Source organism: Petromyzon marinus, chromosome 21 (genome assembly GCF_048934315.1).
Source record: "Petromyzon marinus isolate PM22_M1 ecotype Great Lakes invasive population chromosome 21, UKy_Petmar_22M1.pri1.0, whole genome shotgun sequence".
NCBI classification, from domain to species: Eukaryota; Metazoa; Chordata; class Hyperoartia; order Petromyzontiformes; family Petromyzontidae; genus Petromyzon; species Petromyzon marinus.
Genome location: NC_133687.1, coordinates 10,876,860 through 10,902,894, shown reverse-complemented (window position 1 = coordinate 10,902,894; position 26,035 = coordinate 10,876,860). Strand labels below are relative to the sequence as shown.

The following is a 26,035-nucleotide window of genomic DNA, read 5'->3' as shown; positions in this document are numbered from 1 at the left end:
GCCTCGTGCGTTTGCGCCTCCCCCTAGATCCCGAGCCTGAGTCACAGCGTCGTGTCCCCCACGAGCTTCCGCGCCGAGTACAAGGCCCCAAGCGGCCCGTCCGTCTTCCAGAAGCCGGTGCGCTTCCAGGTGGACATCGGCTCCAGCGAGGGGCCCGACTCGGCAGGGGACGGCGCCGTCTTCTCGCTCACCTTCACTCTGCTCTCAGGTGACATCGCGCGCGGACGCAGAGACGTGCGCGCATGGTGTGCACGCGGAGACGCTCCAACATGCGCACCAGCGTGGCGTACAAGCGGGCGCTCGCGCGCAGGGGGGCGGCAGGGTGGCGGCGCAATGGTGGAGAACTCGTGGGCCTCGCAGTGAGGAAGGGGTCTGCGTTCGATTCTCTAACTCGGGCGCCTCCCTTTTGTCCAGTTTGTACATTCTCAACCCCCCCCACCCCCCCCCCCCCTGCGCTACCAATCTGGCGACCCGAGTTCGATTCCAGACTCACGGCTACCAACACGGGCGATGAATACGCACGCGCGCACGGCCGAGGAGGGATCGGTCTCCTCAATGGCGTTGTCGCTGCCCCTTGACCCCCGCAGGGCCGAGTCGGAGGTTCAAGCGCGTCGTGGAGACGATACAGGCGCAGGTGATGAGCTCCAGCGAACAGTCGCCCGGGCAACAGCTCTCCGGTGAGGGGGTGGGGACCATCGCCACGGCAACAACCCGCTAAGGATTTTTTTATATTCTCCATTTGTGGAAATTCCACATTGTGGTGGCGAGGGAGGAGTATTGCCCGAAACCCAAACCACCGTTGAACTTCCCCGGTTTGCGAGCCGCTCACAACTTCCGAACCGCAAAGCCGGCCGACGCTCGGGGCCTCAAAGCACACGGGGGACGGTAGTGTTACACTGTCGATGGGTTGCAACCGGGATGTAGCAGTGCAGCGGGTGGGTTTGTGAACCCATCTGTGGGGCGCCTGCGGTGGCGAGATGTTAACTACCTCGTCTGGTATGCAGAATGTCGTGGGTTCGATGCCGACCCTGACGCCTGCTGTATATTTGGAGTTTGCGTGTCTCTCTCTCTCCCCCTTCCCGTGGAAGCGTGGATTTTTTCCCCGGGTTCTCCGGGTTCTCCCTCCACATTTAAAATCCACATCACGCGTTTAGAGCATCTGGCTGCTAGAAAATTCCACGTGATGAGCCACTCCGTCGAGCTGTCGTTTGTGGCCAGTTCTCGCTTCCGAAAAAAAGCTACATAGCTCAGTGGGCCTTACCTGATAAAATAAAATTGTTTGATTAATTATAATTATTGTAAGTCTGCGTCAAGTTGTTGTTTAGAATAAAGTGTTCATGCGTTCTCCTCCGGCGTGTCTCTCTGTCCCCGTTTGTTTTGTTCTGGTCATTTCCTCGTCACCTCTCCCACGTCCCTCACCTTCCAATCTCATCTCGCTTGCAAATCTCCCACCTCATCACCTTCCTAATATTCCCAGTATCCCATTCTCAACTCGGACCATTTTTCTTTCCATATTTTTGTGAATCTGCCTCGCCTCTCTGCACCCCATTTTTTTCGCCTGTTATTTTTAAATCGCCCACCTCATCTTCATCCCCTTTTCTCATTACCCTCTCCATTTCCATGTCTCAATCTCGGCATCGCCTCATCTCTTGTTTTTTCATCTTAAACATTCCTCCTCGTATCCCCGCTCGCATCCCCATCCCCCCGAACAACTCCATCTCCACCTCCCACCTTAACTTCTCGTCTTCTCATTTTCATCCCAATCTCTGCTTTCTCCTGTCGCCACCCTCCCTGTCTCAACAACCCCGTGTCGGCGTCTCACCCCTCAAACCCCTGCCGCTCTGTCCCCTTCTCTCGTTCCCCACGCTCTCCTTGTCTCTCCACGTGTCTTGGTGACCCGCGCCCTCTCCCAACCACGTGTCCACTGTCTCCCTGTTCTACCCTCCTTCTGTCCCCTTTGCTCCAATGTCCCTCTGCCCCCCCCCCCAATCCTGCACCAACATCCCCTCACCCTCCACCTCCTCCCCCCTTCCTCTGTCTGCCCGCCAACTCCGCCACGTCCTCTCATCCTCCCCACCCCCTCCGACTCACCATTGCCCCATGTCCCCACGTCCCTGCTGCGCTCTCCCGATCCATGCCCCGTCACCCCCCTCGTGCGGGCTGTCCCTACGGCCTTTGCCCCCACGCCCCGTCCCCCGCGTCCCCGCGTGCGATCCGTCCCAGGCAGCCCACTGAGTAACTTCTTCGACGTCATCCAGCAGCTGTTTACGGACGAGGGCGGCGTCGGCGAGCAGCCACCCGGGCCCCAGAACGGCGCCGGCGCCACGGGGCCCGGCAGCGGGGGCAGCAGCAGCAGCGGCGGCAGCGCCACCTCCCGCCGCCACGGCCGCACCAGCTGCTGAATTGGCTGCCCGCCACCACCCGTCCCTCTCCACCCACCGGCCACCGTAAACCCGCCGTGTAGCGCCTTCTGTTGGGCCCCCCCCGCGCCCGCCGCCTGCCGTGAGGCCCCGACTAGGCGACCGTCACCAGCTGCTAGGCCCGATGAATGCTTCGAAATGGGCCGCTGCTTTCCGGCACCTGTCGGAGCGAAACCGCGGTGTGTCCGCGAATTCCGTGTTATGTTTTTTTTGTACGCGGGTTTTTTTTTTCTTCCCTTTTCTCCAGTAATAATGTGCGGCTTTGAAGGCAGGGCTGCGTAATTGTTGAGGCCTACCGGCACTACGTAACGCCCGTTTGGTCTGAGACTTAGCGATGGCGCTCACTGTATTTTCAATTTGAAATCGGTTTTCAGTAAGAATTACGAATGAAGATTCATTTATCTCCCGTTCTCATTCACTGAATTGTCGATGCATTGCGAAAAATAAGAAGGGGGCAAATATTTGCCATGGTCTTGAGTGAGATTCCGTTTTTTTAGCACGTAAAATCGTTGTAAATCGCATCCATTTCCAAAATCTTTTTTTCCTCTCTCATGGCAAATATTCCTGCAAAAAATTGCTAATTTGAAGCCCATTTTTGGAAAGGAGGCGATAGGAAAAGCAAGGAGTGGGTGGCGAAGAACTCTGTCCAACAATGGAGAAAGCGAGGGATTCACTTGACCCTGACCGGATTACATGACCGCCTCGTTGCTTGTGGTGGAGGCCGACCGTGGTTCGATTACTGGGTCCGTGTCCCGAGTGCGTGCCCCTGGGCTCTCCTCATGGCTCTCACAAAGACGGACGGATACGGGGGAAATGCGCAAACAGATTTTTCGCAGGGAGATTTTGCAGCAACAACAACAACCTTCATGGCCTCATGGAGCCACGTGAACCGATAAAACAAGAATCCATCTGTTAGAACTGCTACGTCAAGCACCACTGGCCAAACCTTTCACACATTGGGGCCCTCGAAAGCTCTGCAGAGGTCAACTCCACGAAGGTTAAAAACAAAAATTCGCGCATGGTCTTCGTTCGCCTCGGATGCAGCAGGCCTCGGCTGAATCGCCCACTCGCAGTTTTCAGTTCACGTGATAATTCTTTACCTTGCACCGAGGTGAAGAGCCTGGGAGGGGGAGGACGTTTTTGCGAAGGGAGATCGATTGCGTTCCTTCAGCAGCCATGTCGAGCGATTAATCGCGGGCCCGGCAAGGCAATATCCGTAGCGCTTTGCGGAAATGCACTCGGATGGAGACGGGGGCGGGGGGGGGGAAGAGTTTGTGTTCGGTGGAGCCCGGCGTTGCGAGGAAATCGGACGCTTTTATCAATCTGTGCCTGATCAGGGGCGGTACTTGAATCGTCGATGACTGAGAGAGGAAGAAGACGAAGGGCGACAACGAGAGGACGACTCGGCCGGTGCCGCTGAAAGCGGCGTCTGTTCGGGAAGGGGTCGGGGTGGCGGGGGGAGACATCGCGACGTCCCGTCTTTTGGACGAGACGCTAAACTCGAGGCCCGTCGATGCTAAAGAATGACATTTGCTGCTCGCCGAAGGCTGGCGGTTGGGACAAGGACCGATTCGCGTCCTTCCCTCCGATTGTTCCCGGCCGGAAATTCCATCGCGGGAATCCGTCGCGAACATTTCGTCTGCCGATCGACGGGTCGTGTCCTGGAAGTTGCGTTTTGTGATTATTATTTTTTTTGGAGAGGAACATAGGGGATGCGTTGCTGCAATGGTGGGCGGCTCGTAGCAGCCAGAGCGGACGACACCACTTATGTCAAACAAAGTCGGCCTTCGCGCCGGTCACGTTCTTAAAAGCCCACACTGTAAGCCACGTCTTAAGAACTCGCTGACGCGGCCGTTTCTCGATCTCAAATCCTGACGGCCGAAATCTCGTTCTGTCTTTACGCGCACACACACACACACCCCACCGTCCAGTGTGTGCGTGTGCGTGCACGATCCGCTTTGGGTACTTGGCCAGTTCGGGCAAGATTGGTGGCAGACCACGGAATGACGGGGATTGGATTTAGAGCTGGGGTTTGAGGGCAGTGTCGTGTTTGACTTCTTATTTGGTCTAACCACGGCTCTGTGTTATTGTACTTAAAGCAGCCAGTGGGCCTAAATAGTGGCCTAGTCCGATTCTTCAGAAAGTAGTTGCTTGGGTGGTACAACTTTTGCTGTTTTTTTTTCTATATTCAGAGCCACGATGTGTTGTTTTTATTGTTTACCAGTTAACGTTTGCTAACTTACAGCAATACTCAAACAAGTATTCCAAAGGGCATCTCTGTAAAAGTTTAAGCCGACACAATTGAGGCTTACGCATGGCCCTCATGCCACTGCGCGCTAAATATTTGTTCCAATTTATTTTAAACACTGCGAACAAAATAAATTCTACTCGGTGATCACGGGAGCGACAATTTACATAGATTACCTCAAAGTCCGTGTTTTATGCTGATATTTCCCTCACAATTTGACCAAGTTAAGTGGGACTCCTCTGCAGGCTCGTTCAAGGCTGTTTCCTCTGCATTGTACCTAATTTGAAGTGTAGAAAGGAAAGAGATAAACGCCAACTAAATAAAACAAGGAGTCAAAAAGACGATTGAAACAACAAAAGTACTTTCATCAAGCTGAAGTGCAGTGACGGTGGCAAGACGTTGAAAGCGAGGTCACGTGATATTTATTTCTTCAATGAAGGAAATTCCGCTCTCAATGCTTTCTGGATGTTCACGCTTTTTCTATTTATCCGCCCCGCGACCCCCCCCCCCCCCGAAAGATTCGCTCCCCAGATTTGTACTCTCGCGCGCGTGAAGACGAGATTGCATTTTGCTTTTCGCGACCAGACTGCGGCTCTGCCTCTCCCCTACATGGGGCCTCGTGAGTGGGTGTGAGGTGGCGGGAAGAAGCCATTCTGTTTGTGGGGGGGGGGGGGGGGCCCTCCCTCTGCCCCCCGTGGCTCACGAGGCCTGGATGAAAGAACTCGGTACGCGGGCAGCGAGAGATGCTCCTCAACCCAGCCCCCCCCCCCCGCCCCCTGAACTTCTACCAACACTGTGAACTCTGCAGGGCGATGTTTAAGGGCAGTATTCGGAAGAACCCGCTGACTTCACTTCCAGAGCTTCCTGAGCACGAAAATGCGTCGTGTGGAGAATCCCACGAGAGGCGAGACGAGGGTGGGTGGGGGTGGGTGGGTTTGGGCTGCGGGAGACACTCAACGACGGATTAGGGCTGGACTTTATCACCGTTGCTGTGTTTTATCTGGGGGGGTTCTTTTTTATTTTACGTGATCTGCTTTGGTCGTTTCGTTGCTTTCGTTTCGTCGTCGCGAACGTGTGCGGGTTACCACTGCCGGTGTTATTCGTCGTCAGTTTAATTTCGCGTCGTCGAGAGAGCTGAAGGTTGCTGGTGATCGAACAGACGAAGTGAAACGGGGACAAGGATGGGGAGGAGTGGGGCCGGTGGGGGGGGGGGGGGGCGAGGGAATGGAAAGGAAAGCAAAAAAGAGCCCAACGGGAAAAAAATGTAAAAGAACGCTGCCATGGAAAAACAAAAACGTCTATTTTGTTATCGTTGAGATGAGACAACGGTTAAGAGAGTTGCGTTGCCTTCATTTGAGCATCGGTTATTTGCCCGCTTGGACGAGAAGTCAATGGAGGTCTCGGTGTAAAATACCTAACAACAGCACATCGGCGCAAAACAATTCTAAAAGTGCTCCATTCAAAACAAACGAATGCCATTTACAGCTGACGCCCAGAGACCAGTCGGCTGGGTGCGCGCATATCTGAATGGGGGGGGGATCGTGGCGTCAGCGTGACGGCGGTTGACCAGACCTGAGATTTTTTCCTTGAGTTCGGTGTTTTTCTTACCCCGAGCTGCGCACAACTCCCGTTGGAGTGCGCGCGAGATGCCCTTTCTGGGAACCAAAGGGGGGTGGGTGCAGGCTGCAATAAAAGGTTAAGAACCACGGCTTTAGATGTTAGTCGTCAGCAGCGGGGGGAACACGACAGGATTTTTTTTTTTACTGATCTTCAGAGGTTTACATCGCCTAGGCTGGAAAGAAATAAAAACTCCATTCTAATTGGTGGGTTGGCCGAAATAGCGGAATCGTTATTTGTCCCTTTTAAAACATTTGTTTTAAATGACAGTACACACACACACGCGCACGAGAGGTGCTGGAGAGACTCGATAACCCACGTGTATGACAGAGTACACACACACACACGAGAGGTGTGATGGAAAGACTCGATAACCCACGTGTACGACAGAGTACACACACACACACGAGAAGTGTGATGGAAAGACTCGATAACCCACGTGTTTGTATTTTAGCAAAAACCCACGGCAGCTTAATTCACCGTCACACTGTCGAGTCCAATTCTCATCGTTGCCGTTGAATCATCCCCCCCCCCTACCCCCCCTACCCCCCCCCCCCCGGATGGGCTCCGTACAATGAACTCTCCAATCCTGCAATTAACTTTTTTTTTAATTCACTTATTCAAGAGCTGTCTACCCCCAACGAGAGCCAACTTTGTGGGCACAATTTATTTGGCGATTGCCGCATTGGCAGCGGTGCACAAATAACAGAGCAAGCTCGGCACATTTGTCAATAGTGCTCTGTCAGAGGCCTGTGAACGGCCCCTTTTGAGCCGTGAAGCTCATTTCCAATGGCAGTGCTCCATATACAAGTGTGCTCTGCTGATGGACCGTCGCCTGCAACGTCGCCACAGTCTTATTGACGAACGTGTTGGGGGTGAGTGGGTGGGGGGGGTTAGTAGTGTTGTTACTCTCGGGACATTGAGGCGTCGTGGGTTTTTCCAGGAAGCGCAGTGCCTGATGGGTTAGTTACTTCACGCGATCTAAACACGTTCCCTTCCGTCAGTCCAGTTGATCGAAATCATCTCCAGGTCTGGCAGCGAGGCCGTGATGGCAGTGGCGAGGAATGCAAAATTGGGCAAACGGTCGACAGAACAGTCGGGAAAAGGAGAGGAGTGTGTTGATTTGTCATCTTGAGATGTTACCGCTGTTCCCCAACGTCTCCTATTGTGGCTGCTCGTGGTTGTTTGACGATCCTTCACCACGATGATCAGTGCCAGGACAGGTTCATCTAACGCTCGCTACCGATGTTAGCCGTGGCCGGGAATAGAAACCCAATCCGCCGGGCTCCACGGTGCAGTGTGCTCACGACGGCGCCACAGCGCTCTCCGCGGGCGATGAAATGCGTTGCCAAATGACGCCTGAAAAGTGTCAAGGTCACGGGTGGACCTCCGCCTAATCAGGCGTGGAAGCGGAGCTCATCTGCGCTGGTGGCCCCTGGGCAAGTGGTGTGGAAATTCCACATTCCCCGTGGGCAAGGGGCCCACCGTTGATTTACAGCAACAAAGTAGCACTCGGTGTTTTGTGTTTGTTTGTTTGTTTAAATCAAACCTGTAAGGATGATGATGATGATGATCGTGGTGACGGCGGCGGTGGGATGAACTGACTGGGCCGAAATTTGTTTCGGAAATGTTTATTTTTTAGCGTTCACGTTTCGGAGCTTGCTTTGACCGCACGCCGCCGCCGCGTTCCTGCCAAACCCTCCACCCCCCCCCCCCCCCCCCACAAAAGTAAAACCAGAAAACAAGCGGGGAGTTTCTGTACAAAGTGCGCTTTCGCCAAGTTCCCCACAATGGTGTTATTGCATTTGAATGGCTGCTCCTTCCTTGGCTGAATGGCAGCAGCAGCAGCGTCGTCATCGCCGCTGAGAGCCACTGCACGTGCGTGTGGGTGGCGGCCCTGCCCACTTTAGCGACTGTAGGACTTTTTGTCTGTTTGAACAAAACGACGACTCAAGTAAAACAAACCGCGGAAAAAAAAAAAACATTGAAATGTAGGCGATGCTGTACAAATAATGTACAAAAAAAAATATTCCAGACTTGTAGCCTGAATTCTAGCAAATATTGTATTTATATGATGAATTATTGTACATGAAATATCTTTGCAAATGGGGGTTATAGTGGTGGGTGACCTTTGCCTGTAATAACTATTTTAAGCAATCTCTTCCCCCCCCCCCCCCGTTTGTTTTTAAAAGGTGGACGGTAAGGCCCCCGTGTGTCCATGTCGGGTGTGGCGCTGTGGGGTGTGATGCTGTGGGGTGCGTGCAGGCGAACGGACGAGAACCAGAAGTGAAAAACAAGTAAAAAAAATGCGTCACCTTTTCAAGCCGACTTATGCCACCGTTTTGTTCCTGGTAAATGATACAATAATTGCCCTCCCCAAGGAATACGCGCCCGCGCGCACACAACACACACACACTCTGTTGCATCTTCCAGTCGCGTCCCTCCCGCACTGATTTCCTCCCATCATATTTTCTGTAACCGACAATTTGTTCTGCTCTCATTTTTCTCGACCCCAAAACTTTGCATCTCTCGTCATTTTCACCCTTTGCTGCAATTAATTGCCATTTGGTGGCCATAAGAACCATACCATCGGCGAATTCGGAGATGGTTAATACCCTGTCCACGTATATTTACGCCTTTATTTGTCTACAACAATCTTTGGCATGTGCCGTCTTGTTAGTGTCACAGTTTAATGGCCTCGGAGAAATGCGTACCTCCTTGGCCGACTGCTCTTTCGATTTGTGTTTTACTTCATGCAATCTCAGTGGCGTGCTTCCTCGTTCATATTAGTTAAATGATCATTTATCTATTTTGTAAATCAATGCCTTTGTTTATGATCGCTTGGATAACTGCATCAGTTTCCATTGAAACAAATCTTATCAAGCCTCGCCCCTAAGTCACGTGACTCGCGTGTGGCCACCCCCACTCTGAACCCCTCCCCCCCTCTCTACGCCGCCCCCTGTGTAAACAGACTCCGCTCCGTACGGCTCACTCCTGCTGCTCGCTTCTTCTCTGTCCCTTTTTCCCCCCTCTCCTCTCTCATCCCCCGACAATCTTGGTCCGGTGTGGCTCTTTGGTGACCCTTTGGTCATCATTTCTCTATTCCTGTCCAATCATTGCCCCCTCTGATTTCCCATCCTTTCCCGTCTCTCTTCCATTTCCCGTTCCTCTTCTATATCGTTGACTCGACTCCCCCTGTGGTGGCACGCCACGGTTAAACGAGTTGTGTAATGTGTTAGGGTTGAGTCTGAGTGTATAATGAGTGTGTGTGTATAATAAGAGCAATTATTGAAGGCAGACCAGGATCGAAACAACGGTGAAATAAAGAGGCGAGCAAGAGCATATGTGCTTTTGTAAGTTAAATTTGATTATCAAACGCAATCTACCAATGTGCCTGAAGAACGTTTTTAGTCGGTGCATATTACCTGCTATGACATGGATCGGAAGCATGGACTCTGGAATGAAATCTGAAAGGTATGCAAAGATGCATGGAGATGCATGCTGGCAATTACACCAAGAGACAGGTAGAAGAACATGAGGATTAGAAAAGAAAGGCAGAATAGATAACATTCTGATTGTAAAAGTATGGCCCACTAGCTCTGATCACCAATATGGCGTACCCTGATCACCCATATGGCTTACCCTGACCACCAATATGGCTTTCCCTGACCACCCATATGGTTTACCCTGACCACCAATATGGCTTACCCCGATTACTAATATGGCTTACCCTGATCACCAACATGGCTGACCACCAATATGGCTGCGTATTCGTGTCAACGCGTGCACACCCCTTAACGCGTATCCACCTAGCATACAAGTTGCGGTTTTTGCTCGTGACCAGGTCACGTATTTCGGCTTGCGTTGCATTTGCTCATTTGACACTTCTTTTTGTTTGTTAACCTTTAATAAAAAAATGGGATCAAGTAAAATTAATTCTCGCGGTTATTGTCCATCCGTCCGCGTCGCGAATTAACACGCAGAAGCATAATCACACAAAGATATATTTTCCTGTGGTGCAAATCGGATATTAAAAAAAAATACATTTGGTTTCGTTTCAAAGTTGTTTTTCTCGGTTGCTGATGAGAGGTTTTGGCACATGCCTCCTAGATCGCATGGTGAAAATAACCGATGATCCAGCACACGCGCCGATTCACTCAAATCACTCCACCACCCACCGACGGTCAGCCGGCTTCCTTAAAAACAGGTCCCTGCAGGGTGGGCTGGTAGGACAAGTCTCTGCGCTGTCTATTGCTGATTTTACACCCAACAGCACGAGATTTCACTTCGTTAAAGTATTGAAAGGGGACGGACAGACGGACACATTAACAGGTCCCTGCAGGGTGGGCTGGTAGGACAAGTACTCTGCGCTGTCTATTGCTGATTTTACACCCAACAGCACGAGATTTCACTTCGTTAAAGTATTGAAAGGGGACGGACGGACGGACACATTAACAGGTCCCTGCAGGGTGGGCTGGTAGGACAAGTACTCTGCGCTGTCTATTGCTGATTTTACACCCAACAGCACGAGATTTCACTTCGTTAAAGTATTGAAAGGGGACGGACAGACGGACGGACACATTAACAGGTCCCTGCAGGGTGGGCTGGTAGGACAAGTACTCTGCGCTGTCTATTGCTGATTTTACACCCAACAGCACGAGATTTCACTTCGTTAAAGTATTGAAAGGGGACGGACGGACGGACACATTAATCTATTGCAGGCTGGTACACTCAGTTTACAACTTCGTTCCTACCAGTAATAGGCCCCATATCATAATATTTATTGATACGAGATGAATCTGATGAGCTACAAAGCTCTTTTTTTCACAGATGTCCGGTAGGGTTGCGGGGTCAATGTCACAACAATAAACAATACAAAAACACGATAGGAGTGCAACGTATAGGAAATTTAAACAAAGCACTTAAAACAATATACAAATAAATACTAACAAAAAATGTTACTTATCGGATAAAGCTCACTGAGGCTTATTTTTCAGAAGCGACCTGGCCACAAATGATAGCTCAATGAAGTGGGATAATCATCTCGTTGGAATTAATAGCATCATAACAACCCAAAGAATCTAATCGCATTTTTAGCTCTCGGGAGGGAAACAAACTCAACTGTCAACCCTCTCCCAATCGTCGTTGACTGGAGGAGTCGTAACACGGTTGGATGGGTTTGAGAGTGAACGTTTTGGAAAGTGGACGCACACTTTTCTGTCGGTTGCCTGTTGGGCTCTGCATCGACGGCCGAATTGCGCTGCTGCCCTTTTCATATTCAGATGTTTTGATACGTCATTACCTTTCTTCGATAATAAACACACACACACACGCGCTGTCTCTCTTTCCTGTAAACGGTTAATAAAAAAACACAAATGAATATCGCAAAACAAACGTCCGATGTGCTAGTTCCGATCTCGAAGTGGGGCACATCGATGTCTGCTATCACTAAACATCGAATGTTCCAGATAAATCCACTTTAAATCTGTCCTATCCACAGACGGGGGGGGGGGGGGGGGGGGATGGCAGAGCCGGCTAGCCCTGGCCTGTGAGTCACAAAGACGTGGTGAGTTCAAATCCAGTAGAAAAAAAATCAAATTCAATCATGCACCCGAAAGTGGAACAGTTCAATATCAGCATTCAAAGTGACACCACCATAACCACAAAGTGCAAATCGCACCCCCATAAGCTTGCTTGGCGCAGTGGTAACAACTGGCAGTTGCTTGCTTTAGGTGTCGTCCCATGTTCAAATCCCGCATTTAGATATGTTTTTTATTATCATTATTACACGCTTTTTATTAACCCACTCTGTTCGATCCTCAAATCATGTAACTCAAATTTTACCCACTTCCCAATGAGGTATCGACTGCAAACTTGGTATACTCATGTCATACTGATGAGAATACTATATTCTATCATTAAAATAAAAATAACATTTTTATATGGTATGTTTCGGCTTGGGTCTAATTGTCCCACGCTCAACTAACGTTGGATGTAAATCACCACGGTCCCCTTACGCTGTGGCAAGCTTCGGGGCCACTTCATGGCGTCGGAGTTCTTCCATTACTAGTAGGGTACATTTCATTAAAGCGTGTTTTAAAAAAAGTTTTTATTTTAATATTTATTATCTAACAACCTTACGCGATTCTAGATTTGAAGCTTTCGTGACTGCAAGGATCCATACTCTTTGGTTCTGTTCGGTAAAGTCACGTAGGTAAAAAATAAAACAAAAATCACGACGTTTCGGCCACAACACAAGCGGCCTTCATCAGGTGAAGGGACCAGACTGTCTCGAGGACATTTTTTATGCTAATTCCTTTGTCAAGGCACCTTAATTACTCTCACACAGCTTAAAGGTCGCGGTCTGAGCTTGGCTGTGTTTCACTCCAGCGCTGTCCTCGAGACAGTCTGGTCCCTTCACCTGATGAAGGCCGCTTGTGTTGTGGCCGAAACGTCGTGATTTTTGTTGTTTTATTTTTTTACCTACGTGACTTTACCGAATAGAACCAAAGAGTATGGAACCTTACGCGATGCCATCATCACGTGGATTACTGCAGAACCCGGCATTGGGTGGGCCACAATCACTGCCATGTACCCCCCCTCGCCCCCCACCACCACCACCACCACCGAGCTCTTTGCTTCCTGCCAACGTTGGAGGGGGAGTCGGTTCGAATCCCACTCACGGCGAGAAGGGCGGAATCAAACGAGGTGAGTGTGGTTATGCAACAGGTAGAGTGGATGTATTCAGCTATATGCGCGTGTCTGTGTACAAATGGCAGGTGTACGGTGGTGCCAGTGGGCAGAGAAGGATGTCTGGAGGGAGACGGTGGGGGAGAATCCACGGTTACCAGAGGATGAGGAACTTGGAGATCTGTGGAGGAGGAAATGAGAAAGAGCCACGTTTTTAATGAACTGTTCTTTCACAAAAAATACAATCGTTGTCCACTAGGGGAGCGATGTTTGATTGAAATTTTCCTTTCAAAAGCGCTGTAACAGAATAGAATGAATCTTCGGCAGAATGAGTGAAAACATTTAAGTTAATGCGGAGGGAAAAAAATCGGCGTCAAGGGGGAGGCCTAACACGGGGTCGTTTTTCGATCAACAAATCAAGTGCGAAACTGAGAAAAAAACGTCGCTTTCGCAAAAAAATCATCACGATCTCACAACTTGATGCATGCTCGAACACATAGGCACAGATATTCAAAATATCACAGCTTGATCCATGCTTGATCCATGCTCGAACACAGGCACAGGTATTCAATATATCACAGCTTGATCCATGCTTGATCCATGCTTGATCCATGCTCGAACACAGGCACAGGTATTCAATATATCACAGCTTGATCCATGCTTGATCCATGCTCGAACACAGAGGCACACGTATTCAGCCATGCGCAATTACTCTATATATGGGCCTAAAACACTCACGTAATGTATCATCCATCCTGTCGCGGATTCACTATACCCTATTACAGCATGGCTTTTAGCAACACGCTTAAAGTTTTAAGCTACGGTTTTTTTACCACCAAAAAAATCACCGTGAAACTGAGCACGAAGACGAGAAAGAAGCACCCCATGGAGAAGGGTAACACAGAGCTAAGAATAAGGGTAAACAGGTCATTTGACACCAGGGGGTGCCCTTTTGCAGGGAAGCTCGCGTTGAAACGGCTCCTTTGACGCAAAACACACGGCTATCAGAGCAATCGCAAACAATGAAAACCGAACTCATGTTCGAACAACAGTCCCCGCTGTTGAGTTCTACTGCGATCTTGCGGGATATGGACCGCTGACAACTCGAGTACGTTGTTCAAATCGGCGAATTTTCCTCAAAGGGGCCGTCCATAAATGACGTCACGCGATTTTGGACGATTTTTGACCCCCCCCCCCCGTCGTCACACGGCGTCACAAAAGGTCAGACCCCCCCCCCCCAAAAAAAAACCACGCTTCAAATCGCTTTAAACTATTGTCATTGTAGTGCATATTTACTGTGGCGCTGCACTCTGATGTTGTAGGAGAAAACATTTATCAAAAAGTCTATTTAATTAAGTAGAACGTGTTGTCTATATTTATTTAAGGTTGCGCATTTTGATGTGACGTCACATTTCTAACTCGTCACACATCGTCACAAATCGTCACAAATGTCTGACCCCCACCTCCCCCCCCCCAGGTGCGTGACGTCATTTATGGACGGCCCCAAATTGACCATTCCACAAAGTCAGAATCAGACATGTTTATTTATAGCGGAGGAATTCGATGAGCTATACAGCTCGTATAGCTCATCGTATAGCTCATCGGGACATCTTATCGCTCGATGATCCAAGCTGCTTCAAACATTGCCCACCAGGTCCTGGGCCAATCCGGCAAAAATCTCTCCAAAGGCTGGAACCAGTCTGGCTGTCAGTACCACGGAGCGTGACAAAAAAAAAGCGTACCTCTGCGCTTGATTTCAGTGTTAAATATTACATACCGTACATTATACACTACATACAAACAACATGAAAACATACTGCGCGTAGATACATCAACCCATGATGCAGTCTTGCTGATTGGAGTGGTTAATTACGGCACGGTAAATACAGTAGGATATTTATGTTTTGTCTATTTGCACGCCTATGTGCCAATAACACATTTAAAACAACAACAATAACTTAACAACGCCTGAAAACATAACGTTACTCAAGAACGTGCAAAAATAAGCTATTTTAAATCATGATGGGGAGTGATTCTCCTGCGTTTTTTAAAATCCAAGCGCCCCTTTCCCCCGCCCCCCCACCGATTCCACCGGATAATCGATGATCTACAGCAGTGGTTCTTAAACCGATACTTACAAATGAGGGTTTGCTGAGACAAAGTTGGTACTGACGTGCCCGCGCTTAATTTGTGTTTTCGATTATTTACCTTCTAAAAAAAAAACCTTGTTGTGTCTTGCTACCCCCTCACCCCCCAGAAAGAGCATCTCTAGCACCCCAGGTGAACAAAAACCCCTGCTCGACTGTAACAATATAAGAGCGCCCCCCATCGTGGTCATTCTTCTCATTGCACACGAGACGCAAGCCCTTGAGTGTACAGAGAGGAGTTCCATCCCAGACACAGGACAAACTCAGTCCGTGTCTGCCTGCCTTGTGAAACGCTGCACTTGGATCGCCCGACCGTGGAAATAAACTATAAAGTATTTCAACTATATATTTTTTAATTTTACCAGCTAAGTCACACCGAACTATATAGTCATATTTTTCAGAAGCGACCTTTGACCACAAACGAGAGCTCAACGATGTGGCTTATCATGTGGACATCAATAGCAGCCAAATGCTCTTAAACGCGTGATGTTGATTATAAATGTGGAGGGAAAACCCGGAGGGCCCAGAGAAAAATTCCACGCGACCTCCTGCATACCAGGCGAGGTAGTTAACATCTCGCCACCGCGGCGCCCTAAATAACCTCCCCGCCGACCAGATTCACCCGACACTGTTCACTGCTGCAGAGGTGTCCACTCCTGTGCGGCTGCAACGGGAACATTAAAGACCCTGGCACAGCGGCATCGCCAAAACCGGGGTGTGGGATCCAAACCCTCCAGGTGCAGGGTCCCTGGCTCCAGGTGCAGGGTCCAGGTCCAGGTGCAGGGTCCCTGGCTCCAGGTGCAGGGTCCCTGGCTCCAGGTGCAGGGTCCCTGGCTCCAGGTGCAGGGGTCCAGGTCCAGGTGCAGGGTCCCTGGCTCCAGGTGCAGGGCCCTAGCTCCAGGTGCAGGGTCCCTGGCCTCCAGGTGCAGGGTCCCGTGGCGACACCCACCTGCGTTGAGCCCCTTCACGTGGGCAGTTTGTATGGGTGCTGTAGCCATATGGTGTAATAGTAGGAATGTGTATGTATGGTGGAGTAGGGATGAGCAAAATATAAAATAATTGGTGACATCGATGTTTTGGTTCCGCTACGTGGATGTTTTTGATTTAGATGTTGATTCCTCCAATGACACTGGAGCATTCATTTGATGCCCTCGGCGTTTTGTTTTTCACTCCAATGAAGGCCGAAATAGACACAAACATCCCGCTGCTCATCGGCCACCTTCCACTTTAAGCGCTGCCCCTAAATTTCGATTTACATTTGGATCTAAAGCTTTCGTGACTGCAGGGATTCATATTCTTGGTTCTTTCGGTAAAGTCACGTAGAAGGGAAATAATAAAATTAAAACATAATATAACATTCTCACGACGTTTCGGCCACAACGCAAGCAGCCGTCCTCAGGCGAAGAAACAGAGCTGTCGGAAAGACAGCATCGTTGACAGGGGAACGGCACACCCTGCCCCGTAGAGAGATTTAAAGTGAATGTCTTGGGCCAGTGGTTCTTTACCTGGGGGTGCATGCACTCCAGATTTTTTTTACTGGTAGGAAACGTAGTGGACTGGAAGCCCAACCGGGATTAATTCACAGGAGGCAGGGGATTCATTATGTATGTCTGTGGATGTCTGTCCACGTGTATCCGGACACCTGGATATATAACAAATGCGCTCCTAGTGGGCATTACTGGTAGTAAACGTAGTGGACTGGATGCCCAACCGGGATTAATTCACAGGAGGCAGGGGATTAATTGTGTATGTCTGTGGATGTCTGTCCACGTGGGAGGGGTGGGGCTGGGTGGAGAGGGGAGGATAGGGAGGGGCTGGGTGGGGAGGGGAGGGTGGGGAGGGGCTGGGTGGGGATGGTGGGGCTGGTCACCCCGTGGTGCCCTTATATGGATTGGAAGCCCAACCGGGATTAATTCACAGGAGGCAGGGGATTAACTGTGTATGTCTGTGGATGTCTGTCCACGTGGGAGGGGTGGGGCTAGGTGGAGAGGGGAGGGTAGGGAGGGGCTGGGTGGGGAGGGTGGGGCTGGGTGGGGAGGAGCTGGGTGGGGTGGGGCTGGGTGGGGAGGGGCTGGTCACCCCGTGGTGCCCTTATAAAACTCAACGTTTCACCTACTCACGCCGGCTTGTGCCCACCCTCACAGTCGGGCATATTTGCGGAATACACCACGCCGCCATTGACCCTGGCCATTGACCGAGCAACCCAACGTTCCTACCAGCTCCCTCCGCAGGAATGTGTTGAAGGTAAATAATTGAAAACACAAATTCAGCACGGGCACCTAAGTACAACTACTTTGTTTCACCAAACCCCATGTATTCATTTAAATAAAAAAAATGTACCATTGAGAACCAATTTTGCAGTAAAGGTGCACAACTACTGACACAGACTGCAGACGCTGGTTTGTTGTTGGTTGAGTGTCGACCCTGCAAATGACGGTTCTTGCGCCCTTGCATATTTTTCGTAGTAAAATGTATCACATTTTTTTCAAACATGTTTTGGAAAGTAGTGTAAAGATTGCGGTCGAGCGTTTAACCTTCTCTACACACGCAGCCCCTCGAGTCGTGCGTCTCTCTCACTTATCGACCCTGGGATGTAAAGTTTGCGTTGAGTGTTGACCCCCAAAATAGAAACAGCCTCGTGCCTTTACATTCCGCCTGTAAACAGTTCACTTGTAAAATTAATATACTTGAAAACGTTTTTTACTGGTAGAAAACGTAGTGGACTGGAAGCCCAACCGCGATTAATTGTGTATGTCTGTGGATGTCTGTCCACGTGGGAGGGGTGGGGCTCGGTGGAGAGGGGAGGGTAGGGAGGGGCTGGGTGGGGAGGGTGGGGCTGGGTGGGGGGTGGGAGGAGTGGGGCTGGGTGGGGTGGGGCTGGGTGGGGAGGGGCTGGTTACCCCGTGGTGCCCTTATATGGACTGGAAGCCCAACCGGGCTTCGAGACATCGCTGTTTTTCGTGAAATGCCCCTTTCCTCGTGTACATACAAAGATCCCCCGTAAAGGCTGTTCAGGCTGTTGGAGCAAGTGCTCTGGCCAGCACCACGCCCATCCGTCCTCATCTCCTCTCCCATTGCAGATGGTTACACACCGCAACCAGGGACCAATGTTACGGCTAAGTCGACCTCGTAGGAAGACAGAGAACGATATTCCTGGTTCTTTCAGTAAAGTCACGTAGAAGGGGAAATCATAAAATTATACAAATTAAACAATAAAATTATCACGACGTTTCGATTGCAACACAAGCAATCATCATCAGGTGTGAAAACCGAAACGTCGTGAGAATTTAGTTTTATTTGTATTATTTTATTATTTCTCTTCTACGTGACTTTACCGAAAGAACCAAGAATATGAATCCCTGCAGTCACGAAAGCTTTACATTGAAATTTAGAGGGAACGGTGTCAACGTCCAGAGCTGAGCAGCGCTGGGGTGAGCAAAAACAAAAAGAGGCGAAACTTCGCACGGTTAAATCAAGGACTCCACCAACGGACGGTTAAATATTATAGCGCGGTTGTTTTAGTCAAGACGTTGAGCATCATAACACGATACAAGGGAAACGACCCGGGGTCAAAACGTAGCAATAACCGGTGCCAACGTGAACGGCCATCGCAGCAAAGCTAGAGAGAGCGCTACTGAACAAGATCATCGGTCTTCACTTTTTTGTACATTTTCTTCAAATTTTTATTTGTTTTCGCCTTTTGCTATGTCCGAGAAAAGGAAATGTGATGCACATGCAGAGAAGTACTAAATCGTTTTAAAATGTGTTTGTTTTAACTTAAATGTTTGTAAAAGTTATGTTCAGTTACAATGTTTGTTAAGGTTATTTTCAGTTATTTTCGTGCTCAATTTTGGTATTTCTATGGTACTGTAATGGGTTTCCAAGAACGGAACCCCAATGTATAACATTGTGCCCTATGAGAAACGAGGCTTCGACTTACAACGGCTTCGACTTACGACCGTCGTCCAGGAACCAATTAGCTTGTGGGTGCGTGCGTGGGTCGCCTGTAAAGGGCTTTAGCGCGAGGAGTGTGGGTAGTTTTATGGTTTAGGATTAATTCAATGGTTTGGTTGGGGTTGGGTTGAACATGGGTTAGAGGTTTTCTTGAAGTGTATCTTGTTTAACCGGACAAGGTCTCATTTTCAAGCGTGGCATGAGGTCAGAAAAATGACAAAACAAAAACAGCACAGCAATGCAGCCAATAGGTTACTGTGAAAGTATGGGCTGTGGGTTATGGTTAATGTGAAGATTTTGCAAAGGGGTTTGGGCTGATTTGAAGCTCGTGTTATGTTTGGGGTAAGGTTTTTGGGTTAACGTTAATAGGTTGGTGTCTGGGTTATTGTTTATAAGGTTTTGGGGATATGTTAAGGGTTCGGTTTTAGGTTTAGAGTGATGCCTGAACATTTTATTTCGGGGCAGAATGTAAGTTGCGGGCTCGGTTTAGGGATAGTAGTGGTGGCTATGCACGTGGCCTGTAATCCAGCACTGTGGAGGCAACGGGGGTTGGTGTATCACACAAACGACAATGTTGCGTTGAGGTGCAAGACCCCAGCAAAATGCAGTACAGCAAGATGTCGACTGATATCATCCATCCCTTCTTGATGAGATAGAGGGATAGTGTTGCCTCCTGTATGTGTGGGTTTTCTCCGGGTGCTCCGGTTTCCTCTCACACATGGAGTATAAACACTCACCCATTGGCTGAAAACATTTTAATATTTAGAGAACTGCAGAGCAATTGTTGGCACCGGCTCACCACCCTGGCAGCCTTCCAGCATGGTCTGTGGTTCCTCAGTGACTGCGAGATGCAATTTGCATGAACGATGCTATTAAGTTAATGAGATTTTTTGTTAGGTTTGGGGTTAGGTTTACCGTTACGGCTATGGTTAACACTATCACTTGTCAGGAATGGCTGTAGGGGAAATTGCTAGTGCCAGGGTTACTGCTAGGGCAAATGTAAGCGCTAGGTGTCAGGGTTTTCTCAGGGCTAGATATAGTGTTATCACTTGAGTCAAGGTTGTCGCTAGCATCAAGGCTATCGGTAGTGCCAGGGCTAGTTTCAAAGTTCCTGCTTGTGTTAGGGTTCTATCGCTATTTTCAGGGTTAGGTCAAGACCATCAGCAGCCTCATGGCAGTCATCACTTCCCTACGCGCCTCTCCCCCGCTCCCCCATCACCGCTCGTGTCCAATCTCCCTCCCCCCTTCGTCTTCAGGTACGACGGCGCCGGCGATCGCCCCGTGGCTCCACGCTCCTCCATTCCCTCCTCCACCGTCGTTCCTTCCACAACCTCCTCCTCCGCCATCATCGCCGCCGCCGCCGCCGCCGCCACGCCGTTCCGCGGCCCGTTTTCCTCCGGCCCATGGCACTGGCGCGTCGGCACCCACCGCGCCGACACCTTGGCCAGCCCCAGGTGCTCGTGCAGGATGGTGAGCACGCTGCCGTGCGAGATGCCCACCTCCCTTTCCATGTCGGACACCTTGACGCGCCCGTCCCGCGCCACCATGGCCTTGACGCGCGCGATGGTGCCCGCGTTCACCGCCTCCGAGGGCCGCCCCGAGCGCCGGCCGTCCCGGATCGACTCTCGCCCGCGCCGGAACTCGCCGAACCAGCGCGCCACCGTCGGGTAGCTGGGCGCCCCGGCACCGTACACGGCCAGCATGCGCTCGTGAATCTGCTTGGCATTGTTCCCCTCCTTGGACAGGAACTTGATGACGATTCGCTGCTCGATCTTCTCCACGTTCGCCGTGCGCGGTGGGCGCAGGAGCGACGACATCGTGGCGTTGGTGGCGACGACCGGTGTGTGTGTGTATGTGTACCCTTCAGGTGTGTGTGTGTGTGTGTGCCCTACTGGTCTATCTGTGTGTCTACAGCGAGGGGAATGTTGGTAACGATTGGTAGCCGCATTTGTCCACACCTCTAGTCGACAACGCTAAATGAAGGATCCTTGCTTCTTTGTCGTCACGCGTGTGTTCTGTAAACGTCAAGACTCCCTTAACACTCTCGTTAACGGTAATAACAGGAAAAGTTCAGCTTCTAAATTCAGCTAACCTGTTAGGTGCATGAGTAATGATCACTATAGAGACAACTGCCATCAGGGGGACCCCGCTAGGCTACAAGAAAACTTGGCTCCGAGACGTTTCGTACGTATTGGGTGCAATATGCATCGGTTCTCCTGCGTGCAACTGCGCCTACGAGCCTGCAACGTCACACTGGCCCCACAAATATGCACGTGAAGGTGGTGGGTGAATACGTGGGCGTATCTGCAATTCGCATAGGAGGCTTTTGCGAGCAATATCATCCACAATAGAGGAGTTTTTTGTGGGTTAGATCGCGTAAAAATATAAATGTGTTTTCGTGAAACCCGCCACCACCCGACACAGCCAATTAGTAAGGTTTGTCACGTAAACAAAGCATGCCAATTCGTTACTAGATCAGCACACCGATGTGTTGCGGAGTGAACTCACATTTACAATTTCGAGTACGACGTTTCGCCAGCAATTCAAACCCAGAGTCATCAGGCGACAGCCCAGATTTTGTGGAGAACTCCTCCTGTTCCGTTTGTAAATATCAATTACAACTGAATCTTCTCACCGTTACTCTATACAGAGGGCCATGTGCACGGAGACGGGGCGCAGGGTGTTGTCTGTTGTTCAATAGTTTCGCTGCAACTCGCTCGCCTCGGGGTAAGCTGAAGGGCCTGTTGGGTGCAAGCTGCAGAAGGGTGGGTGGATGGACGACGCCAAGCGGAGTCAGTCAAGCCCACTGTTGGGGAAAAAGAAGCCGAGGTCAGCGAAGGGCTCGGTGCCTTTGGACGAGTTTCTGCGAGGGTTACACGCTGGCGGACACGACGCTGGCGCGGAGGTCGCCAGGCTGTGGCGATGGAATTCGCGAGGCCGGCGGACGTAAGAAGACCTTCACGCGTACAGAGACAAAGATCCCACCGTATAGCCTTAACAGACTGTTTGGGGCAAGTGCTGTTAAGCGAGTAGCACCTATCAAGGGTCGGTACTGTGGCACACGAGCGGGGGGGTGGGTGTGCCAGAAACCACGCCCGGCCGCCTTTGTCTCCCCCAGTGGCGATGTTTTTACGCACCGCGGCGCGCTAACCGAGGCACGCACAACCACAGAGACCCCCGAGTTTGCAGGCGAGAAGCGCTGCGAGCTCAGCTTGCCTCCTGAAGCCCGCGAGTGGGTGGCGCGGGGGCCGATTCTACCGCTGAACGTTTTGTGCCACCGTACAGCACCGAATGATTATCCATCGAACAGGGTTTTTGTTGTTGTTGTTGTCGGGGTCAGATCGGGTAAATAATATAAATGTGTGCCGTTAAACCTGCCACCCACCACCCGACACAGCCAATTCGTAAAGGGCTTGTCACGTAACCATAACGTGTCAATTCGTTACAAGAACAAGCACTGCCGGTGTGTTGGAGAGCGAAAGCCACAACAAACATTTACGACACATTTATATATTTACGGTACGCGATCTAACCGACATTAACCCCCCCCCCCCCTCTGCCTTGTGGATATCGGTCGCGAAAGCCGACTGTTGTGTTTACGCGTCAGATTTATTGTCTATTCGGCGTAGGGAGGAATCCGGAGCACACCGAGGAAGCCCCCCCCCCCCCACCACCACCACCGCGCGTGTGTGTGTGAGAGGGCGCAACGCTCGATCCCGTTCAAGTGCAAACAGATGGCGATCAGTTTAACACGTCGGCTTTCGCGACCAAATGTCACCCACAAGAGGCTTTTTGCGTTAGTTCGCGTGTCGTTAAAAACCTGTCCTTAGTAAGGGTCGTCACGTAAACAGAACGTGGCCAATCCGTCACTAGTACAGCACTAGTGTCTAGTGTATAGTAGTGTAGTGTCTAGTGTAGTGTATAGTAGTGTAGTGTCTAGTGTAGTGTATAGTGTAGTGTATAGTGTAGTGTATAGTGTAGTGTGTAGTGTATAGTGTAGTGTATAGTGTAGTGTGTAGTGTATAGTGTAGTGTATAGTGTAGTGTATAGTGTAGTGTATAGTGTAGTGTATAGTGTAGTGTGTAGTGTATAGTGTAGTGTATAGTGTAGTGTATAGTGTAGTGTGTAGTGTATAGTGTATAGTATAGTGTGTAGTGTATAGTGTAGTGTATAGTGTAGTGTATAGTGTAGTGTGTAGTGTATAGTGTAGTGTATAGTGTAGTGTGTAGTGTAGTGTGTAGTGTAGTGTATAATGTAGTATATAGTGTAGTGTGTAGTGTATAGTGTAGTGTGTAGTGTATAGTGTAGTGTATAGTGTAGTGTGTAGTGTATAGTGTAGTGTATAGTGTAGTGTGTAGTGTAGTGTGTAGTGTATAGTGTAGTGTGTAGTGTATAGTGTATAGTGTAGTGTGTAGTGTATAGTGTATAGTATAGTGTGTAGTGTATAGTGTAGTGTATAGTGTAGTGTATAGTGTAGTGTATAGTGTAGTGTATAGTAGTGTATAGTGTCTAGTGTGTAGTGTATAGTGTAGTGTATAGTAGTGTAGTGTATAGTGTAGTGTATAGTGTAGTGTATAGTGTAGTATAGTGTAGTGTATAGTGTAGTGTCTAGTGTATAGTAGTGTAGTGTATAGTGTAGTGTATAGTGTAGTGTATAGTGTAGTGTAGTGTATAGTGTAGTGTGTAGTGTATAGTGTAGTGTATAGTGTAGTGTGTAGTGTGTAGTGTAGTGTGTAGTGTAGTGTGTAGTGTAGTGTGTAGTGTAGTGTAGTGTATAGTGTAGTGTATAGTGTAGTGTGTAGTGTATAGTGTAGTGTATAGTGTATAGTGTAGTGTATAGTGTAGTGTATAGTGTAGTGTATAGTGTAGTGTATAGTGTAGTGTATAGTGTAGTGTATAGTGTAGTGTGTAGTGTAGTGTATAGTGTAGTTGTAGTGTATAGTGTAGTGTATAGTGTAGTGTGTAGTGTGTAGTGTATAGTGTAGTGTATAGTGTAGTGTGTAGTGTATAGTGTAGTGTATAGTGTAGTGTATAGTGTATAGTGTAGTGTATAGTGTAGTGTATAGTGTAGTGTGTAGTGTATAGTGTAGTGTATAGTGTAGTGTATAGTGTAGTGTATAGTGTAGTGTAGTGTATAGTGTAGTGTATAGTGTAGTATACTTGTACAGCACCACCGGTGTGTTGGGAAAGCCAAGCCACAACATTTACATTCCGAGCACGACGTTTCGCCACGAATTACAACCAGCTTCATCAGATGGAGATCAGCCCACGTTGCTGCTGCTGCTGCTGCTCCTTGCCTTCTCCCTGCTAGCCAGGGAAATTGCTTCCTCCACAACAACCCCAACACGCGGTGGGAGACGCGCCACGTCTTTGCGTGACCCACCAACCCTCATTGCCACGTGTTTGGGGCTACCGCAATGCACCGCAAACAGACTGCAAGCCGCGCTGTATATCGCATTATGCGTCGTAACGTGTGTGTTACGCGTTGTTACTATATACTGTATTTACACACACACACACACGTGTGGTATTGTTGTGCTACGTGAATTATAATGAATGAGAATTGTCAATCACGAGTAAGGCCTCCCCCTAATCTATCCGAGCCGACACCGCCGCCGCCCACCCACCCACCCAGAATTATTTTCGTCCAGAATTATTTCCGCTACGACCGACGCCCAATAAAAGGCTCACGGGACGAGGGTGAGACATCGTGAAGTTTAAAAAAAAAATAATGTAAAAGATCGTGACCGAAGACGGCAGGAATCGAACCAACCTGGGGAGGGAGGATGGGGTGGGGAGGGGGTGCCGCTTCACGACACCGCCGATCGGCTTCACGACACTTCGCGCGACCGTACGGGGCGATCATTTACGTGCAGGCTGCCGAGTCGGATTATAAGACGCACCTCGCCCGGCAACCCCCCTCCCCCACCCCACTTGTACCCCCCTCCCCCACCCCACTTGTACCCCCCTCCCCCACCCCACTTGTCAATGAAGTTAGAGGAAGGCGAGCGAAACTCTCACACACAAAGCCGGAAAATAAGACGCACCCCCCCTCCCCCAAACACCTGTGCCTGGCCTTCACACACAAAGCCGGAAAATAAGACGCACCAACCCCCCCCCCTCCTCCCAAAGTGCCTGGCCTTCACACACAAAGCCGGAAAATAAGACGCACCCCCCCTCCTCCCCCAAACACCTGTGCCTGGCCTTCACACACAAAGCCGGAAAATAAGACGCACCAACCCCCCCCCCCCCCTCCTCCCCAAACACCTGTGCCTGGCCTTCAGCCACAAAGCCGGAAAATAAGACGCACCCCCCCTCTCCTCCCCAAACACTTGTGCCTGGCCTTCACACACAAAGCCGGAAAATAAGACGCACCAACCCCCCCCCCTCCTCCCCCAAACACCTGTGCCTGGCCAACACCCACAAAGCCGGAAAATAAGACGCACCAACCCCCATCTCCTCCCCAAACACCTGTGCCTGGCCTTCATAAAGTTATAGGGGGCCATCTATTTAGTGGGTACGCAAAAATCTGTCACAACTTGACCCCTGCCCCCCTCCCTGTACGCACGCGAACTTTTTACACCCCCCCCCCCCAATCCTATAGAACGGCCGATATTTAATCCACGCAGAAACGATCAAGGATTAATAATATTAACGTGTTTTTAGCAAACAGATAGTCCACCGCCGGACTATCTAACTCCTTTGAAGGCCAATGTAGACAAATTATTATTCACACCTCCTCCCCCCTCCCCCCCCCCGTTCCCTATGTGTACGCACATTGTCAGTAGACCCCCCCCCCCCCCCCCATACGCCGGTGAACGCATTTGGGGTTAACCCCAAATTTGGGTTAACCCGAAATGCGTTCACATTTGGGTTAATTAGCAATTTGGCGTCAGAAGCGGCACGAACCCCCAGCGCGTTACCCCACGCATCATACAATCAGTGCGTCTTAGAATCAG

The 26,035-nt window shown here is 50.0% G+C and overlaps 2 protein-coding genes across 9 annotated transcripts in view; one reads left to right on the top strand and one right to left on the bottom strand.

Annotated features, from left to right (window-relative positions):
• The window catches only part of LOC116944370 (serine/threonine-protein kinase BRSK2-like), a 50,693-nt gene extending 45,878 nt beyond the window's left edge, over positions 1-4,815 (top strand). The window contains exons 17-19 of one of the 4 annotated variants that reach the window (XM_032957940.2): positions 28-208; positions 588-677; positions 2,224-4,815. In XM_032957940.2, coding sequence (XP_032813831.1) covers positions 28-208; positions 588-677; positions 2,224-2,402 — 450 coding nt within the window. In that variant the 3' untranslated portion in view covers positions 2,403-4,815. Of the gene's footprint in view, positions 1-27; positions 209-587; positions 678-1,477; positions 2,170-2,223 lie in introns of those variants that run through there. The other 3 variants (XM_032957941.2, XM_076068552.1, XM_076068553.1) reach the window with 3 other exon arrangements.
• A 13,802-nt stretch (positions 4,816-18,617) lies between these two features.
• Positions 18,618-24,951, bottom strand: LOC116944622 (protein GVQW3-like). Of its 5 annotated transcripts, none has more exons than XM_032958347.2 (2): positions 24,850-24,951; positions 18,618-21,882 (listed from the first exon to the last, which is right to left on the bottom strand). In XM_032958347.2, the coding sequence occupies exon 2, from the start codon at positions 20,891-20,893 to the stop codon at positions 20,258-20,260; it is 636 nt and encodes a 211-aa protein (XP_032814238.2). In that variant the 5' UTR covers positions 20,894-21,882; positions 24,850-24,951; the 3' UTR covers positions 18,618-20,257. The 5 variants fall into 5 exon arrangements, with proteins under 5 accessions (XP_032814238.2, XP_032814239.2, XP_075924670.1 ...); XM_032958348.2 differs by having other exon boundaries at positions 18,618-22,032; positions 24,850-24,948; XM_076068555.1 differs by lacking the exon at positions 24,850-24,951 and adding an exon at positions 24,708-24,843.
• Between the last annotated feature and the right edge of the window lie 1,084 nt (positions 24,952-26,035).

What these genes read in the sequence shown, in the direction of transcription:
- LOC116944622 (XM_032958347.2), bottom strand. Translation starts at nt 20,893, where the DNA reads ATGTCGTCGCTCCTGCGCCCACCGCGCACGGCGAACGTGGAGAAGATC.